The 19300-nt window shown below is 50.5% G+C and overlaps 1 protein-coding gene across 1 annotated transcript in view; it reads right to left on the bottom strand.

Moving 5' to 3' along the window:
* The window catches only part of LOC144115857 (defense protein l(2)34Fc-like), a 68728-nt gene extending 51195 nt beyond the window's left edge, over positions 1 to 17533 (bottom strand). The window contains exon 1 of the mRNA XM_077650404.1: positions 17106 to 17533. Coding sequence (XP_077506530.1) covers positions 17106 to 17343 — 238 coding nt within the window. The 5' untranslated portion in view covers positions 17344 to 17533. The remainder of the gene's footprint in view (positions 1 to 17105) is intronic.
* Positions 17534 to 19300: the final 1767 nt, after the last annotated feature.

Genomic DNA, 19300 nt, shown 5'->3' with positions numbered 1-19300 from the left:
TCTTCTTTTTAATAGAGTAAAGCTTTTACACGGTTTGGTCTTCTCGTGTCAGCACACTTCTCACCCCCGTTCTGTGGCATTTCACTCACGCTCCCGTCGTGTTCATTCACTGCTACAGGTATACAGTGCAGGTTACCTTGTGCCCACATTCCCTTTCAACAACCCTGGAGCCACAATTAATCACACGCCCGCTCCTCCAGAGAGGCTCTGTTGCCCGCAATCACGTCGCCGCTTACTCTGGCTGCTACTTTTCTCTCTCGCTCTTCTTACTTCGCATTTCCACGTTTCTGGGCTGCCAATGGCAAGGAGTCGGCCGCTACCATTCCGGATTGATTGTATCGCCGCGTATGCGAGGGGGACGACTTCGATCGCCCCTCCTCGTCGACGTAGCTGTTTGATACGGTCTACTTAGCACGATGGCCGGGCCCTTGTTGCTCTCGGTCTGCGTTTGCTCCGTTATCCCTGAAAAGCCGTCTGCGCTGAGACTTTTTCCCCCGAAAGTGCACGATCCTAGCAATCGCGCAAGGGGCGCGGCCCGACGCTATTCCCCCTCCAGTTCAGCCCTACAATTCGCCAACGTGCACAACGTGTAATGGCAAGCAGCGCAGCGGTTAAAAACACCGGCGATCAGCCGAACGACACGCGAAAGTAGCCCGAGCAAAACAACCGACTTCTGTTCTCGGAGTCAGATTGGTGCTTCACGCACGCTCCAATAGCGGCAATGCTGTTACTGTTACCCTTTTCTGCTTTCAACGCCGACCACCCCGTGGCGGGCGACTTTTTGCTTTTTTGTGTGTGTGTGCGTTCACCTGGGAGGCCTTAACATATATGCAGCGTTTTCCACGCGAAAGCACACCGCGACACGTCTGTCGGTCGCCACAAGGAAAACGATAACGGATACGAAGACGTGGAAAAAGAAATTGAGACAGGAAAAAGAAGAAAATATTTCTTTCTGTCTCTGCGTGTTTTTCCCGCATAACCTGGTTCTCGCGGCTCGAGCAATTTAGTAACACCGGCGTTTCCGGGAAGACAAGAGCGGCGCCGCGACGCGACACGGCGGCCAGATTGTGCTGCAGACACAGCGACTGCCGACAGCCCGGAAAGAGCGGCCGCCCGGTATCGGCCGCAAATGCCAAAACCAAAGAAGCTGAAAAAGAAAACAGAAAAAACGCGCGACGTAGAGGCAGATATAGCGTGCCGGCCCAGCGCTTTCCTCGCGATGGCGAGCGGGACCGACAGGCAGCTCCCCTCGCGTGGAGATTTGGGAATGCCGCTCGATAAACAACGGAAGGGAAGCTAGTGCCGCGCGAGTCAACTGGTTGGATGGAGGTGTGGACAGTGCACAAAGCAGGGCCTAGTATTTTATTGAATTCCTCTCTCTCTTTTTCCTTTAGTAACGCATGATGTCACGGCAGAGTGTCGACACCGAAAATTACCACCTACATCTAGGTGGGTTGCGGAGTTGACACCCAACTCGCAGCTTTCTCTGTTGTGCACCACAGGCGATAGCGTAAATGCCCCATCATTTTCGTCGCACCGTCATCTGCAGTCGCTTCACTGTGGAGGACCCTTGATACAGGCTGCACTTTTGCTGTCTGTTTTATTTATCCCCATAACCTAGTCCATACGTTTGACCACTTTCTCTGCTGTGTCATTTTCGGAAAACCAGTTCTGCATAGCGGCATCCTGTTTCTTTTTTCTGTCTCGCCGACATTGCATATCCTGCACACACATGCTTCGCGGCCGGAAGTGTACTGGAACGACGGAATATTGTTTTTCATTTTAACCATGAATTCAATTTCCCGACCAACGCCACATATATATACCAAGAGGAGGATACACGAGGCAGTAACTAATGGCAGATTTGCGTGGTCGATTCGGAACAACGATTTTGATCTCGCCTGTAGAACAGGCCGTACACCGCCCACTCTCCTTGCTTCGGCTTCCTCCTCGCAATAGTTTGGGCTTGTTGTGAAAACACCAATAAGACCTCGCACCAGAAAGTCGAAGCAAAAGTCTGCTTACCAGAAACCGTTACAACAGGCAAATCCGCCGTTAAACGCAATGTGTTTTTACGGTGCGTAGCCATACGCCGCCCTATATAAACGCTGTAGGTGGCACTGAGCTGAAGTGGCTTCTGTTCGCAACGACGTTATCGTCTTAATCTGATATTCTTCCATCGCGCCTGCACTGCTCAAAAACCGGGTTTACACACTATTAGATCTTGCACTCTGGCTAGCATTTGACCATACATTACACGCACCCGGTCGCAATTTAAATTCAGATTTTTTTGTACTGCGATATAATAACGAGAAGACTTGTTTTTAGCGTTTGCTGATCGGTACACACATTGCAACACTCTTGATACAGTTCGCTGGCAAGCTTCTGCCGCTTGCGGACCGCGATTCCCTGCCTTGCACGAGAGGCAAAAATCAGAAGTAAATAGCGCCAGTATCCAAGCCTATATGGAATGCACTGCTTCGACGGCTTTCACCAGCAAGTTGATGGCAATAAGCGCACGGCCAGAATTCACCTCGCTCAATTCTTCGGCCATTCCGAATAAGTTACCTTCATGAAGTCGTCGTACCAAGAGTATAGGCCTAAGGACTGTTGTATCACTGCGGCGTCGTAATCGATTTACTGTGACGCAATAGGAAGACAGCTGCGATGACATTCTTGGGCTACGCGCACTCCGAATTTTTCCCACGGTAAGCTTTCACTATTAGGCGATGCATAAATGAACCCAAGTTTAAAGACTGCCTCTGGTGGAGACACGCTTCATTTCTGGGCGTCGTGCACAGAGGTGAGACAGGTCGGACGAGACTACTCAAGTCAGTTGGACCTTGTCAAAGGGAACCAAGAGACCACTGATCTGGAAACGAAACATTTCACAAAGGGGCTAATAAAGCTAGAAACGTGTAACCTTGCTAGATAACCTTGCTCATGCGTACGAAGCTTGTACTCCGAAGGCCCTCAGAAATATCAGTGAACAAATTAAGATAATTACGCCGAGGCGCATCGACATAGAAAACGGGTTTTGGCGGTGTAAATTATTTTTGGCAAGAGAAGGTGACAGAAGTGACAGGTGGGTGCCATTCGGGTAGAAGTATATTAGGTTCAGCTCATAACATCGAATCGCCGCTACAACTGCCACACAATTTGAAAAAGTGCACATGCTTAGGCCGTTTCGCTATTATTCAACGTCAAGCTATAATCGCGATTTTTTTTTTCAAGCACAAGATTTTTAACGCATGGAACACAGCTGAAGAGATCACAATTTCGCTTGCAAGAAGACATCTTGCTGTCAGCGTGGAACGCACGGCAACAATTGATAGATTTCGGATGAACGTGAAATAAGCCCCCAACATTTCAGTTTTCAAACCATCTCATGGATTATACGACTTATATTCATGGTTTTACTGCTAATACGGCATTTTTACTGAATAGAAAGAAGCCTAGCAGCGGCCACACGGACAGGTGTGCGCCGAGGTGATCTAAAAAAAGGTTAGTTATTCACTAACATTTCGAGTTTGGTGCCCGAGACCGAACTAGCTATTTTACTCTTCGTAACAATTGCTCCGATTTTTTCGCGAATGCAGGAAAGTGCCAATAAATTCAAAGATGGTTCTTTGCGTTTCTTCGGAGGGGCACAGGACCTCTCCAAACGTGAATTCGACGGTGTTGAAGGAGCAGACGATGATTGATGCCAGATGATGGAGACAAAGATAAAATATATTTACAGGATGTACATTGGCAAACTGCGTTACAAGTTGAGTCACACAGACAGGCAAACTGTAACTTAAAAGAAAAGATCTCACACAGAGAAACTCGACAAGACCTTACTCATCGACCCGAGGTTAGAGTCTAGATCTGTACAATTGTGTGCCACTGCACGGAGCCTCTAGCTCAACTAGACAAGACTGCCCTCCAATGATTTTACATGCAGTTTTAAAGCTTTTTCAAACAAATAAGTTAGGGCGGGCATATTTCGAGGCCCGCCCTAAGCTTCGATAACCAATGGAGGTAGTAGCCACAGCCCCTGAAGGTTGGACCCAACTTCGAGCCCGGGGCTTGGCTATAAAGAAAAAGAAACATATACAGAAAACATTTTGAAAACCCTCTCCCCAAGGGGAGTTCTCGGCCTTAGAGCTTGATGCTTTCCCTTTCTCTGCCGCACCCGCGCGTCGCCTCTCAAAGGATGAAGCGTTTTTTTAGCTAATTGGCGGGACCAATGACCCACTGGCTCGCCGCAGGAATGTCAGACGCCGGAGACCCGCGACGCTTCGGTGCCATCAAGCATGCCAAAAAAAAGAAAGGGGGAGGCCCATCGCGGAATGCGAGGTGGTTCGCATATTTCTGCAAACGCGCAGTATCGGGGTCTGCCGCCGTGGGAATGCTACCTAAGACCAAGCGTCACCACGTGCTCGTTGTGTGCGCCTCGCATGCTTTCTTGGTGCGCTTAACAAAGCCAGGTGTCTTCGGCCGTCACTGCGGTCAAGCAGCCAGTGCCTCCTGCGCCTTTGCCACTGCTTGCGGGGGTAGGGAAGGGGGGGGGGGGTGAGGCACGCGGGTAGGGGGGGGGGGGGGGGGGAGCGTAGACCGGAGGCCCGCGCTGACCGCAAGCTAATGTTGAATTGCAATGGCAGATCGAGAGCGCTCCGCCGGATCACAAACGGAGCGCGTTGTTCAGACGCAGATCACTCCCTCCCATTTTGCCAATGGAATGCATGCGCTCCCGCGGGGGCACTTCAGCGCAAGAACAGCTCCAAGTTCGGGCAACATGACGGCGCCCTTCGAAGCACGGCCTCTCGCTTCACCAGCGGTTCGTCCTTGCCGCCACACTGTCTCTCACGTTCACGGCAAACAAAAGGTGCACGAAGCTTTCGCTTTGTGTGATGATGCCCGCACCACAAAATTCTAGTGATGAAACGCGCCAAATTTTCAGATTGCTTCCTTATTTACAGACCCGCTAGGCTTAGAGAGTACGCGTCGTCTGACGTCAGAAAGCGCGGGAGGTTCAAACAAGTCAACGATTTTGGTCTAAAACGCGGTCCCAAAGAATTGACTGCGATGGAATTGACATCCCATTAAGAAATTTTTTGTTTGTTTTAACTTGTGCGGACGCGAACAAAACGAAAAATAATTACATTTGGGAGAATTCAATTTAAAAAAGTAAAAAATACTGCTTGTACGTTTCCCGGATCGTCGCGTAGCGACGACAGGAAGTTCGCGTATGCGACAGGACGGATGCAGCCGGTCATGACCGGAAGCAGACGCGGGAAAGTAAAACGTCGCGCGAGGTTCCGGTCAAATCTGCCGATTTCGGCGGAGCAAATATCGCTGCTCCACGGAGCGATCCGGGATCGACGTCTGATCCCGATCTGCCATTGGAACAGACAACTCGCACTCTCATTTTGCCATTGGAATACGATTGCTCCCAACAGAGCAGAAAAACTTGATCCGGATCTGCCATTGGAATTCAACATAAGGGAATAAAAAAAAATGTACGGGTTGAAGAAGCGCGGCCTTACACTGCCTAAGAAGCTATGAATAACAAATGAGATGCCTTCTTGAATTGAACTCTTCTTCCCCTGTTTCTCACTCGGTCTAGTGATAACTGTCTGCTCTTTCAGACTAAGACGTTCGAGATAGTATATTTATACGCCCTTTCATTCACTTTGTCAACCGAATAAGCAATCTGCTGTTTAATGTCTCTTCTCAGATTGCATAACAAAGAGGAGCGCTTGTAAAGGAATGCAGTGCTCGCGTAATTCCATCTACTTGGTATAAGTGCGATATAAGACCACGTAAGCGTACTGCTCAAGCAATATCCTCAAGAAGAAAGATATTCCTCGAAAGGCTTATGTTCTCCTCCTAGAATATGATACAAATAAGCGCTGGAAAGCGCCATCCTCCGATTGAGACGCCAATCACATGATACCAACACCTTTGCAGGTGGCGACTGCTGTCCCGCGCTTAATGCAATATTTTCACTGGTATTCTCTGGGGACAATCGTCCCAACAATCCACCTGCAAACAAACTTCCCTTATTTTGTCGAATCCATTAGTAGCGCTTCAAGCGCTATAGCACGCCCAATTACTATCTTTAACGTATCAACGTCTTGTAGGGATGACCGTTATTCTGACATGCAAAAAAATATAAGCATTCTATTTACATTGAGACTATCTGGCACCTTTTCCAACGACCCCTATCTCCCGGACACGACCACGTTACTAGAAGGTAGTTGCTCCTCTGCATAAAGCCAGGTTTATACACATGCCTAATAATTGCCGTCCCCATATAGTTAACTTTCAGGTGACGTAGCCTGTGAAAACGTATATTTACCTCGAATGCATGGGCTCATGTATATTCTAATAACACCTTTCCTAATTAGCATGGGCTGAGAAAAGTTTTTCGTGTCGCTCGCAGTTACTTGATTTTAGTACTGATCCACATCTTACTGTGACAATAATCTACAAAACCCTACCGTATTTGATTTTCCAAAAGTATTTCATCCTGTAGTTCATCGTCGCCTAATTTTTGAACATCCTGCTCTCTGACAGACTCGCTTGCGTTATCATACCTCCGTACCTTTCATCACCTCCGTATCAGTGTAATGCAGTAAGGTAGGTTTTTTCATCGCTTGATTATGAAACACCTGGCGCACTGTAGGACAGCACCTTCGTCACCTTATTTTTCATGACCTACATCAGTCATTCGTCCAGTACCTTATTACAAATGAGGCTTTTTGGTATTACAGCATAGTCTACCACTCCATCATCACTTGCAATAAATACCTGATTCTAAAAACTGATCTTAACCTCATTAACTATTGATGTATTGCTTAGAAAATAAGTTTAAATGTGATCGCTATATAATTTTACTCATCAGTAAGCGCGCTAACCCTTCATTACTGGGTCACCGCGGTGTCTCTTACAGTTATGGCGCAAGGCTTCTGACCCGAAAGACGCGGGTTCGATCCCGGCCGCCGCGGTCGCATTTCGATGGAGGAGAATTCTAGAGGCCCGTGTACTGCGCGATGTCAGTGCACGCTAAAAACCCCAGGTGGTCGAAATTTCTGGAGCCCTTCGCTACGGCGACCCTCATAGCATGGGTCGCTTTGGGACGTTAGCTTCGAGGGAGTCTCATTGCTGACGGGAGAGGCGAGGAAATTGGGGCTGGTACACCATCCGCGGCTGGAGGATGGAGCGCAAAAGCTGACAAAGACCCATAAACCATCTTCATTGCTTTAGAAACTAAAAAAGCACTTTCCCGCTAAACCTCTCCTGCTCTTGTCCCATAATAGCTATCTGCAGGAAGGCATTTGGAACACCAGGGTAGCTGCGTGAAAATAAAACCCATTCACCCAACTTCTGTCCGCCATCAAATCTAAAGTTTTCTACTTCCATCTAAGCCTCTCACCACCCACGCCCCACACCATTCGAAGCTCCCCAGGTGCATTACAACTTTTACATATTAAACTTGGTTAAAGTGATCGGCACTTCCTAGGCCACATCCCTTTGCTATGGTCTTCGCGATACCATCGCCGCCATAGATAACCGCAACACGTATCAGGAAGATAGTATTCGAAACAGCACAAGGACGAAACACAATAAGTAGACACCGCGAGCTCTCGTGGTGTCACCTTACTGTGTCCCGTCCTTGCGCTGTTTGAAATATGAGGGGTAACCAACAAGCCAATTCACAACGCTTGTGCAGTTTCGGGAAGAGTAGCTGAGGAGCATCGACAAACAACGTTTCATGTTCGTTTCTTGTCTCGTAAACATTGCCTTTTCTATTCGTAATCGTAACTGCGATTTTATGCCTTATTGCTTCTCTTTACTGTTCCCTTCGGTAGCTACTGGCGGGTATCTTACTCTGATTAGTTTTCGACGATGTTTTAGCCACTTCGCTTTCGGTGAACATTCCTGTACAGTTAATCTGTGGCGTTTGAAATTTTGTAGCCCCCTTGCTTAGTAACCCACACAGGGGTCTGTAATATGAGCAAATGAAGTCTCGATAGGAACCGAGCTGATCAACTTGGCTGACAGTACATGAAAAAAATACACACAAAGCAGGACTACGCACCGCGAAAGACTCGGCATCGCCGCGAACAATCGCCAAGCGGGTAGAGCAGCAGGTGGCAGTGTGCATAAAGCACTGGCTGCCCCAATAACTGCCGCTCGTTCGCAGCCGAGGAGAAAGCGATGCATTCCGAGATCGGGACTGAGTCGGAGAAAACTGCGAGCCCACTCTCCGAGCTGCGCATTTCCTCCTGGGCCCTGCTTTCGCCTCGGCGGCAATTGTTCCTTAGTTTTTTTTTTTTCCTTCCCTGCCTCACATATTCCAGTGTGCCCCAGCAGCGACTTCCGTCACTTCGTTTATCTGGCAGTCAGCGTGGAACGCATTTATCTGGCAGCCGGTCCAAAACAAAACGCGAAGGCCGAAATTCTGACACGCGTTGTGTGCCCATTCCAGCGTCGACACGTTCCACACGCGCGTATACTTTTCAACCCGCTGCAGTAGCGCCTATCTGCTCCCCCTCTCTCTCTCTTTTTCTGAGGACGCGGCTCGATAGAGATATTTCTTCCCCCCTAAACGAATGACCGCGCTGTCGCTTCGGGCGCCGGGGCCCTGGGCGGCACTTGTGGCCTTCTCGAATTTCGCTGCGCGCGCGCATATATATATATATATATATATATATATATATATATATATATATATATATATATATATATATATATATATATATATATATATATATATATATATATATACAGATGCACGCGTGGTTTTTCTTTTCCCCCTGCTGCCCCCTTCGTCCATCGGCTCATTATCTGCCGAGCTGTGTAATGGATACCTCGAAGGTGTGCCAAAGCATTCGTTCGCAAAGAGCCGTTTTCTGCTGAACTTCCTTTTTTCTTTCCTTCCTTCATTCGCCTTCCCCACTGCAGCCCTTCGCATTGCCACGTTGCCTCGGGTGGTGCCCGCCAGCTCTGGCGGCAGTGTCCATGCACGCCACACGTAAATGCCCTGCAGACAAGCACCGCCAATCGTTTATAGGCCCATGCGCACACAGACCACCTCCTCCATCCCCACCACGCAGTTATCTTTTTTTTTTTCGTCTCTCTCTCCCTTTTCCCGATCACTGTCTCTCAATGTCCGGCCCTTCCAATATAAGAGCTCGCCGCCCCGTCCAGCAGGCTGTCGGTCAGTGCGCACTATGCCCACGAAGGCCGGAGCCGCGTGCTTCGTGGAGCCCAGGTCAAGCCAAGGCGAGCGCCCGCCTGCGGACAGCGAGGTCCCATTGATTGTGCGAAGGCGGCGGACTGCCAGCGCTGCTCGAGCGCCAGGGGCAAATGGGACAAGAACGCGAATCCGATTACAATCTCTGTCGCTACCCTCGTTACGAGTGAGCGAGCGGAGGGTCCCGCTAATAGGAAAACGTGTTTAGCGCAATGAACGCCGTTGTCGCGAAAAAGCGCTGACGGCCTTAACGTCTACCACTGCAGTGCTAGTGCGCGCCTTTGACCGTACTGAAAGGGCGGCAGCTGGATGAAAGAAGGTTAGAATAATCAGGCTCACAGACGCGAGGCAGCTATCAGAAAGCGTGCGTAATAAGATAGTACTCAAACGGTAAACGTTGACAGATTCGGACATTACACCATATGGAGGAATGCGCTGGTAGAACTAAGCGATGGCGAAATCACATACCAGCGTACTGACCTATATATATTCCAGGAACCAGTCGAACAAGCCCTTTGACCGCATTCTTTTTGTCAAATACAAGGTTACAAAACTCCTGCGAAACTAGTCTAGCTGAACCTTGTCACATATTGTAGTAACCTGGAATAAATTCGAGACTAATTGCCACGACCTTATATCGTTGCCCCTTATATCGTACGAGAGTAAATAGAAAAAATTCAGGGGGGCACTTTGTTAACCTAAAATGCGGTGAGGCAAAAGCCTTTAGCGCGGTGTTGCTGCTTTGTCACTGATGTGTGGTTAAGATGTTGATTAAGTACACAATTGTTTGTGGATCTTAAATGCTGGAGACACTGGAGGGCGTTTGGCAAGCATCCGTCTGTTTCGACGCCTTTCCGCAAACACTCTCCAGCGTCCTAGACAAGGGGAACTACATACGAGTTGCAGGAAGTTGGGTAGTCGTTAGCGCGCTCGGCTGCGGAACGGAAGGATGGTGGTTCGAATCCCATCGTGCGCATAGACTTTTTTTCTGACGAAGTTGCTGAAGAGCGTAACGGACGGACAGGGCCACGAACATGAGCGGAGGCCTTAAAACTCGCGCCCGTCTCAGGGTCCGGCTGGCGCGTAAACGTGGCCGTTGCAAACTCCCCTGATCACTTCGGGCTCCGGCGGAGCAACGTGCACGTGGAAGACTGCGAAACTCGTGGACGCACTAGAGAGGCCGGATCGATCAACCGCACCGGTGCTTACAGCCCCCTGACGCAAGCAGCAGCGCGTGGCTCGCTTCGGCCCAACGCTCCGGCATAGTCGTTGGTCCGTCGAGCCACACGTTCTCAGCAAACACGGATGGTAAGCGGGCAGCCACGACGCCTGCATTCTGTTCAGTGGCTCTCTCCGGCGAGTCCATCTTCCTTCCATCGAGAGAGACATAAGCGTTGCATTTTGACGCTTCCCTCCGCCACCCTCGGCGTCGCCGCTGCTCGAAGGCGCGCGCAAATGAGAGGCGCTGCGCGCGGCTGAGAGCATCACGGGCGGAACGACGACGGCGTCAGAGCTGCACGGAATGGGAGCAGCCGCTGGCACGCGCAGTGCGCAGGGATCGCTTCGTTCCCGACACTGCAGAGCGACTGCGTGCGGCTGCAACGCGCAGGCAGGCACGAGGAACCCGGGGCGATATGCCGCGTCGTGCTCTGGACGAAGGAAAAGTGCAGAACGGTGTCGCGAGCGCGGAGAGACGGCGACCCCGCGAGAAAAGACGACGCTCCAGACGGCGTCGTGCGGTCCTCGGGGGCCGGTTGATGCCCGGCGCACGAACGTGCGTGTGTGCGATGCGAGACGCGTTCCCTCCGCCTATTTGTTTGTGCGCCCGCCTGTTTACCCGCTCGGGGAGGACGCCGTTCGCATAAAGCCACGCGGCGGCGGAGCTGTTCCTGGTGAGCGAGAGGCGTGATCGCGCTTTCTTCAAAGGGGCCGTTGCAGATCTGGCCTGGCTATCACCTCCGCGTTTCTAGGCAGGGAAAAGACAAAAACGGACCAGGCTGCTGCTCGCCGTTTGGGTGCCTTCTCTCTCTCTGCGGCTATGGGCGCCATCGACCGGCCCCGTGCACCCACAACGACGCGCGCATCGGCGTGTATCTCTTCTCCAGCCGTTCTTTGCTCCCTCGTAAGCAGCCACGAGGAGAGCGTCCAAAGCGGCGGCCGAGAGCCCCCTCCGCCTTGTCCCGAAACAAACGACGCGATGCTGCAGACAAATCCGGGTTTCGGACTCCGCCATTGGACGGAGCTGCCGCACGCAATTCGCGCGACGCTTTGGTCTGGGCACTTTCGCGCGGTCCGAGATGCATGGCCCGTCGCCGCGAACGGCAAATTGTATGCGGCGGCTTATCGTTGCCGCGAGCGGGGGATGCACGCAGCGATATCAAACGGAGGCGATATCGCCGCGAACAGCTCCCGATAATGACGTACGCCTGGTTGCGAGCCAAGAAATCGCGTTAGCCTACATAGTCTCCGATGGCCGCATAGCATGCCCCGTGGCATGCACGGCAGCTAAGGCGATGATATGCTGTCCGCTACAGTTGCGTATGCTTCGCGAATGCGCTCGGAAGCGAACGCCGGCGGCAGAGTTGCTCCAATTCACGCCTCTTCGCGGATTTTCATTGAGCATGCCGCACCCCCGGTTTAAGGAGCATTATGGGAGGATTTTCCACGAGAGTTCGGTATCCGAGGTATTCAGGTGACGTTATGGACGCCATTTTGTGCTTCAGCAGTGAAAACCTGAGCATGTGGCGATCAGCCGATTAGATATGATTGCAGCTTTTCGCCGTGCTTCATGCACCGCAAGAAGGCCACCACTGTGACGTCGGTGCACACTCAATTCAGGGGAGGCGCCAGAAAAGACCGTGAGGCATCAATCACCAGGAAGAGTCAAGAAAGGTGTGAAGCCTGTGCGAAAAACTACTATGCGGGACCCTTCAGTACGCTGCCGTTGAAGTTGCGGGCCTAAGACAAAATTCGGTGACCGGCTGGCTTCCTCCTTTTCTGAACATAAGTAATTTGTTAACAGCCACTCCTCACCGTGAGTTGCAGCAAGGCGTGTCGCGTCTCCAAACTGCCTTTTGCCTCTCATCTTGATATTTTCCTTCTCTGAAAACTTTATGCTCTAACCGGCCATAGACTGCCGTTGAACAGGCTCCATGCATTACAAAAGAAAGGAATAAGCAACAAACACTGTATTAAGTTTAAGTGTAGAAATGCCTTCAACGAAGACTTGAGAGCACAAGGCAAGCGATGAAACGCAAGGAGGCAAGTGTGCATTCCTAAACCTTTTCAACCTAACACTTCACCACGGAGGCAAAACGTTTCTCACCGGCTGCCTGGCTATGCAGTTAGAAGAACGGTAAACAATGACACCGTCAGCCCCACGGTAGAGGCAGTGAACGCACTGTGCACACCGCGACTAGGCGGTTTCCCGCCATGTTGAGCAGATGAGGCACCTCTGATTCGGTCAGCTGTGCCATCGAGCTTGATTGCAGTAGAAGTGAAATAATCAAAATGCTCTGCTGCAAACGTCAGCACTGTGCAAATTCACGCCACGGTGCTATGAGCGTCCTTCATAGTGCCTGCACATGATGCAACGAGCACTCGCGTGGGACGTAAACACGCACATGCTGCGCGCACCATCGGAACACGGTCGCCAGGTGTTGAAATAAATCCTAAGCCGCCCGTATTTTAGCTACGCTGGAGAATCGTACAGTACTTTCCGTCTGGCCACATACTCGAGCAACGGAAGCGCGTTCCTTTTGAATGTGTAATTATGGAGGGCTTATTCATACGGCCATGCTTCGCATCAAGTGACGGCAATGTGGTCCTGAAGAAAAGACAAGCCAGCTGTGGAGCGAAAAACAAAGGCAAAGAAGTCTACATTTATTATGTCGCGAGCCGTTATTTAAGGATGGCGACATTGAACAGCTTGGAGAAAAAAAGAACGAAATAAGAACTCGTGCGCAAGGAAGGCAGAGGCGGCACTGAGTTTTCGCCCTCTGTTCTGCTCCTACGCCCGTGTTCCTTACGTACTTTTCCCGCCATGTCGCCGTGCGAACTCCGCCCCGCTAGCCACCGTACACTGCGATGTTTAACGCGTTCTGTGTGCTGCTCTCTTGCCTCCTACTCTTCAAGTGTTCAGAATATCGTGCACTGTACTCCCTGCCGTTGAGTTGCTCCTACCATAAGTTTGTATCGCGACTCCGCACCACAAACGGCGGCAGTTTGAAATGTGGCTGCTACTTACTAGCTGCGCGCACTGAGTAGCGGCGCGAAAGTGGAAACGCCAGACGTCGTTCCCGATTCGCGTCATGTTCTCATGACACTGCGCCAAAAACTCCGACTTTCAGAGATTTTCACGCCGAAAGACAGAAAGCAAGAAACTGGAACCGTGAAACCCTGTTTTTAATTTGGATTGTTCATGTTTAATTTTCCCCTTGCCGGAGAAATCACTATTTTGTAGGTGGTAGAAAAGCTTTTAGTGCTGCAAAACATATAAACTTGACGAACATGGCATTCCTCTTTTTCGCGTTTGGTTCTTATTTTACTTTAGCACGCTTCACTGGTACTGCTCGAGCGGTGACCGTGGCGAACCATGAGCACGGGGTCAATCAACCGTGTAGCTTCCAACGAATAATGAACAGTCCACGTTGTAAAGAGCATGGGGGCGGCTTTTGTGGAGTGCTACGTCAGCCTGTTCGGCGGCTGCACCACCGCTCTGGGGATTCCCGAAATGTATGTCGACCTTCGCAGAAAACACGCACGTTGTTAGTTATATTCACGCTTTTACACCGAAAAGGAAGACTACATTAGGACGAAGAAGCCAGGTAGCTAATACAGCGTCCGTGGTCGTCCTTTTACTATCGTTGGAGTCTTCCCGGCGCTATAAACATAATTGCACGAAACCAGCCAGCCTATGAGTCAACTCTTTGCAATCGTTAAGCACATCCATAGCGGGGAATCCCCAGAAGTGCACGGAAGTCAGTCGCCTGCGAGAAATACGCAGCGAAGTGCCACGAGCATCGCCGCGACCTTCCCGCCCTTACACGGCAGTGCGGAGGGGACTTTCCAACGTGGGAAGGCACTGTGGGCGCGTTCAAGAGGACAACCTACGCAAACTACCGACGGCGTGGCAGGCATTTGCGAAGAAGAAACAAACAGAAAGGTGCCATTGGAGCGAGCTCTGTTTATCAGATAAGCCCCTGAGCGACCGGCCCACAGCACGCCTGTTTGGTGGGCAACAACTGATCTTGAAGCGAAAGCAAAATGCGCGTAGTCGTCGAAGCTAAATGGTTGGACAAGACAAAATATTATTGTAAACAACGCGGTACAAACCTGCTTTGTTCGAAGAACTGCGTGTCAGTACGCACTACTTGACTGTTTCTAATTTGCTGAAATTGCGGCCACGGAGAATGAGGTGAAGCCTTAAAGCATATGTAGAGGAACTAGCTCTAAGTCAAGCTTCGGTCGCGGTAGTGTTCCCCCCTCCCCCAAGAGGGGCTTGCTCGCAAGTGGTGGCGTGACGCTGGCAGCGTATACGGACACAGTGACGAAAGAGACGGAGCGAAGACGAAGCGGACGCTGCTGTTCCCTGCTGCCCACCATGCAACTGTACCCCACGACCATTCTCTGGCATCCGAGTTGGCGAGAAACCTTCCGCAGATGAAAGCAAATAGTCCAGTCACGAATCGCGTCGTCCTGCGCGAATTGAGCGCTTAAGTGAATCGCATTTGGTGACGCGATGCTGCGCTCTTGCAAAATAATAGTCGTCTCCGGATGCGCGGCAAGGCTCCGAGAAGGAAAACTTTTTCCCGCCTTTCTAATGCCTCTAACCTGGCTCGGAAGTTTAATACTCCGGGCGTCAAACTCGGCGCATTGTCCAGAGTAAGAAAACAAAACAGGCAGACCTGCTACCCCACATGTCCAACGCTCTTGGACAAAGGTTTTGAATATTGCAAAACTGTAGGCTAATTGCGTATTGAAGATAATGGCTCATTCTTCCGATATGAAGCGCACTCTTTCTTTTACAGTGCTTCCATCGCTCGCATCGAGCAGTTAAGACTGCCATAGAAAACCAATGGAAACCATAGCAGAAACGTTAATGCAAGAAAAAAATGCAAGTCTGCCGACGGGATGTCGGCTGATATATTGATCGTTATAGTGAAATCTTACAATATATGAAAAATTGCGCTCATAAGCTCTTTCCCATTCAAAACTGCTTTTGTCCAGAATTGTTGGGTAAGTTAAGCACTGTAAGGCCACCGCAGGAGTGCTGCTACAATTGCACGTAGCAGCAGAAAGCACGACAAAGGCGCTCACGCTTGTGCGTTAAACAGGGCGTATCTTGTGATTCCAGCACGCACACAGCGCTAATGGAGCGCAGGGAGGCAGCAATAATTCATAAGTTATAAGCGACGACGAGTGTGCTGACTGGGACGCAGCTGCCGTAATAGGCTTTTTGTTGAGTCAGTACCTGCCACACGAAGCCTGCACCCGTCGTAGTCGTGGTACTACCTATAAACAACTTAATTTCTCGTACGGCATGAATCCCTACTACTATTGTAAGGGTGGCGATTTCAAAAACAGATCGGAAAAAAGAGTGACCGATCGAGTTAAACGACGCAGAAGGCTAAGGTGGAAAGTTTTAATGCAGGCTCTCGGCCCAAGGACAGGTTACTTCACGAAATATGCTCTATCTGGCCGCATCACTGGGTTTGAAAGAAAGTCTGCTGATAAAAATACTGCCTCCTGAGGAGTTAATGCGTAATGTGTGCACAAAACTCCGTTGAACCGCAACTATGCGCTCCGTGATGCGTTGTACATCCCATTTAACAGTGCATTTTATACATTTTTAATCTTGGTTTTGTTTTGGGTGCAAATCACAGTCATTCATGTGGCTGCTGATTTCCTTAACAAGGGCGCTGTCCAGCGGATAAGCGCGGCTCATCGTTGTCATAATCTCCCCGTTTCAAATATGGGCTTACAAGACGACGCACTACTTCTGTGCACCGAGTCGTGTATCTTGCGGCGTAGAAAGCAAACATAGGTGCAGAGAAGTAACCACACTGGAGGGCATAAATAATATGGAGCACTTTACGCAACGTCGCACTAAAGCACAGCTATTCAAGGGAGCATTCAGACGAATGATACAAAAGCCGCGACTCGCTAACACATGCAAACTGTACTGAACTGAACAAGACGGAATTTTCGTGCTGACATTATTCATAATCCACAATACAATTTAAAACAAAAGAAACCGCGCATACGGAAAATAGATATGCTCAGGCCTAAGGCGGACAACTCGAGAAGCTGCATGAAAGTAGAGGAAATTTTTCATACATTTCGATAGCAGAACGCAAACGCCTTGCTTCCATAAACTGCAAGGACGTAATTGGTCCGATATTGGCCAGTTTCACTGCCAATATTGGTCCAATATTGGTCCTGATACGGTGTTACAGAAAGGCAGATTAACCGGCGACTATGCACTCTCCCAGCTTCGTTATGCCGTGTTCTCAGTCGGAGCTCGACGGAGCGGGTGCACTAACACCTGCAACCTGACAACGCAAGAACAGTTAATATTAACTCAGATCAGATCACAAACTGTGAAGGAGATCATTATTGTTAGTCAAGTTGCTTTGCTATGAAAAATTCTCATTTACAGCTAAAACGGAAGCCTAAAATACCGGAAGAGTAGCTTACCAGAATAAAACGAAACTATGAGACGAACGCGAGGCACCGCATTCGTGCAACGTGCTATCAAAGAAAACACACCGTGCCGTCGAGTGTGATAACAAACACAGCTTTCAATGTCAAAGCTCCACTTGGCGCACTCTTGGGTCGCGATAGTGCAGTCACTCACCCTGGATGCCGTCGACGTTCTGGAAGGAGTAACGGTTGGCGGACGCCACGAACGTGTAGGGCGACTCGTGCGCGGGCTTGGGCGCCGTGTAGACGTGCCTGGGCAGCAATGAGTCGCAAGACTCGGCCGGGCCCCCTTGCGGGAAGGCCTCTACGCTCCAGTGCGATAGCACTGCGGCCAGCAGCAGGGCCACTGGCGCACAGGCTAGCGCCGAGCAGACTCCAGCGCTATACTTCATTCCTGACTCGATGCACCGGCGCGACGGACAAGACGAGCACGCTGGAGAAGACCAAAACAGAAAATCCGAGAGTTTTCTGTCCTCTGCGTCTTTGGTACGCCGCAGTAGCTCGCTGGCCTGCTGGAAGGCGCGCCAAATCCTGCTTCTGCTCGCGGGGATGGTTCGTTCCTGGACTGCTGGGATGCTGGCTGTCCCTCTGGCCGCTGACGGAAGAGAGGAGAGCGAATCCACTCTCTCTGTCACTCTCTCTCGCTCCGAAAGTGACGCTCCCGTTGGCGTCTAGCGGCTCCCCTCGCCGCTCCACCTTCTTCCGTCACTTCTGGAGCAACGGTTTCCCTTTTCAACCGCGGGGAAGGCACCGCGCACTGCCTCCGTTCCCTCTCCGCGGGTCTCCTCTCTCAGCCTCTCGCAGGACCCGCTCTCCTCGGGAAGCGGTGGTCAGTCGCTGTTGGCGCCAGAGGCCCCCGCCCTTGCGAAGTGGTCGCCTGTCGACGCTGCCCTCCCGCCTTCAAAGAGCCGGTCCCGTTCCTTTTTGTTGTTCGCTTGTCGCCAGCCTTGCATCTCCGCTGTACGGGCGCGGCGTCGCGCGGGGAAAATTGTACCGCCGGTCGAACGTGCAGGCTTGCTTTTCTCAGTGCAGGGACCTGTAACGTAGAGGAGAAAAGAAGGCCGTGGAAAGAAAAAGGCAGCTCTTCAAACTACAGACTGGGCCCGCACGACGGGCAGTGAAGCTCGGTGACCGAACGCCGTCGTGACTCGCTGTTAGACAGTGCATGTCAGTGAGCGGTCAGTTTGCTTTTCAGCGGCACCTTCTACGCTCACAGGATTTGGCGAGGCCAGCTCTGGCCTTTTGAAATGCGCAGCTTGGTGGCAGAAAAACTAAAACAAAGCACGGCCATAAATGCGACTGACGAGGGAGCAACGTCAGATCAGTAAACTCCCTTCATTGTCATTCTTTACTTCTCAGGCTGGTCTCTGTTACGCACACCTTCAGACCTTCATAAATGTTCACGTTACACTCTACGGAACACAGTAATTATGCTCTTATTTCATTTACTCGCTTAGGTAAACCACAACAAATCTGTCGTGAACCTGGACCTTTCCTGCATTACGGTATGATGAAGGTTGCAGTTGTCGCACTGTCGTCGCTGTTTTTAACCTACGGCACGGACTCCGAGAACATGCGTTTCATGTTATGCAAAGTGCATGTGCAGCTGGCACCTAGGGATCATTATGCTAGCGCGCTGAATCTCTATTACATGTGCTGTACGTAGCATGTGCCATACGTAGTGCACTAATGAACTTTATTACTCTCTGTCAAATATTTTCATAAGTGTAAAAGATAATTTAAAATATATGTCTGGAGAAGAAGAGAACGTTCAGTTGTCCAGCCAAAATTGGCAAATATTTCTGTTGTTTTTGTGGTGAATGAAAGCAGGCAATTATTTGCCTCAGTTTTCGCGATTTCTAGACCTAAGAATGTTTTTAGTACCATCGCAATATTGAAGAGGCGATTATTAAAATTCCCCGGCCTATGTGTCTACCGCAAAAGGTAGGGCGAGAGGGTAGTTATAACGGTGCGCGTGGAGACAACCGTGCTCGATTACAAAGGCTCGCATTTCGCGCAGCTGTACTCCTTACTCGCGGCAACTAAATATTCATTGTTTGTGTCTGTAAGAAGACTGTCTTAGCATATTTTCCGACGCACAGAGCACATGCAACATGGAGGGCGTCACCGCGGCAGGTACTATCGGCGTGAAAAGTAACTGACACCCCCTCCCTTTTATAACCGCGCTTCACTAGAGTCCCTGCAATGCCTGCGTTGCCCAAACACCAGAGCGGAACACCCGCTGGAAGGTGGCTGCCTTGTGAAGATGCCGAAGGGTTGCTAGAAACCAGGTGGCGTGTTAAGAGCTGCACTCAAGTTTTGCATCACCGACTATCGTAATCATCTGTC

Source organism: Amblyomma americanum, chromosome 1 (genome assembly GCF_052857255.1).
Source record: "Amblyomma americanum isolate KBUSLIRL-KWMA chromosome 1, ASM5285725v1, whole genome shotgun sequence".
NCBI classification, from domain to species: Eukaryota; Metazoa; Arthropoda; class Arachnida; order Ixodida; family Ixodidae; genus Amblyomma; species Amblyomma americanum.
This window is presented reverse-complemented; position numbering and strand designations above follow the sequence as displayed.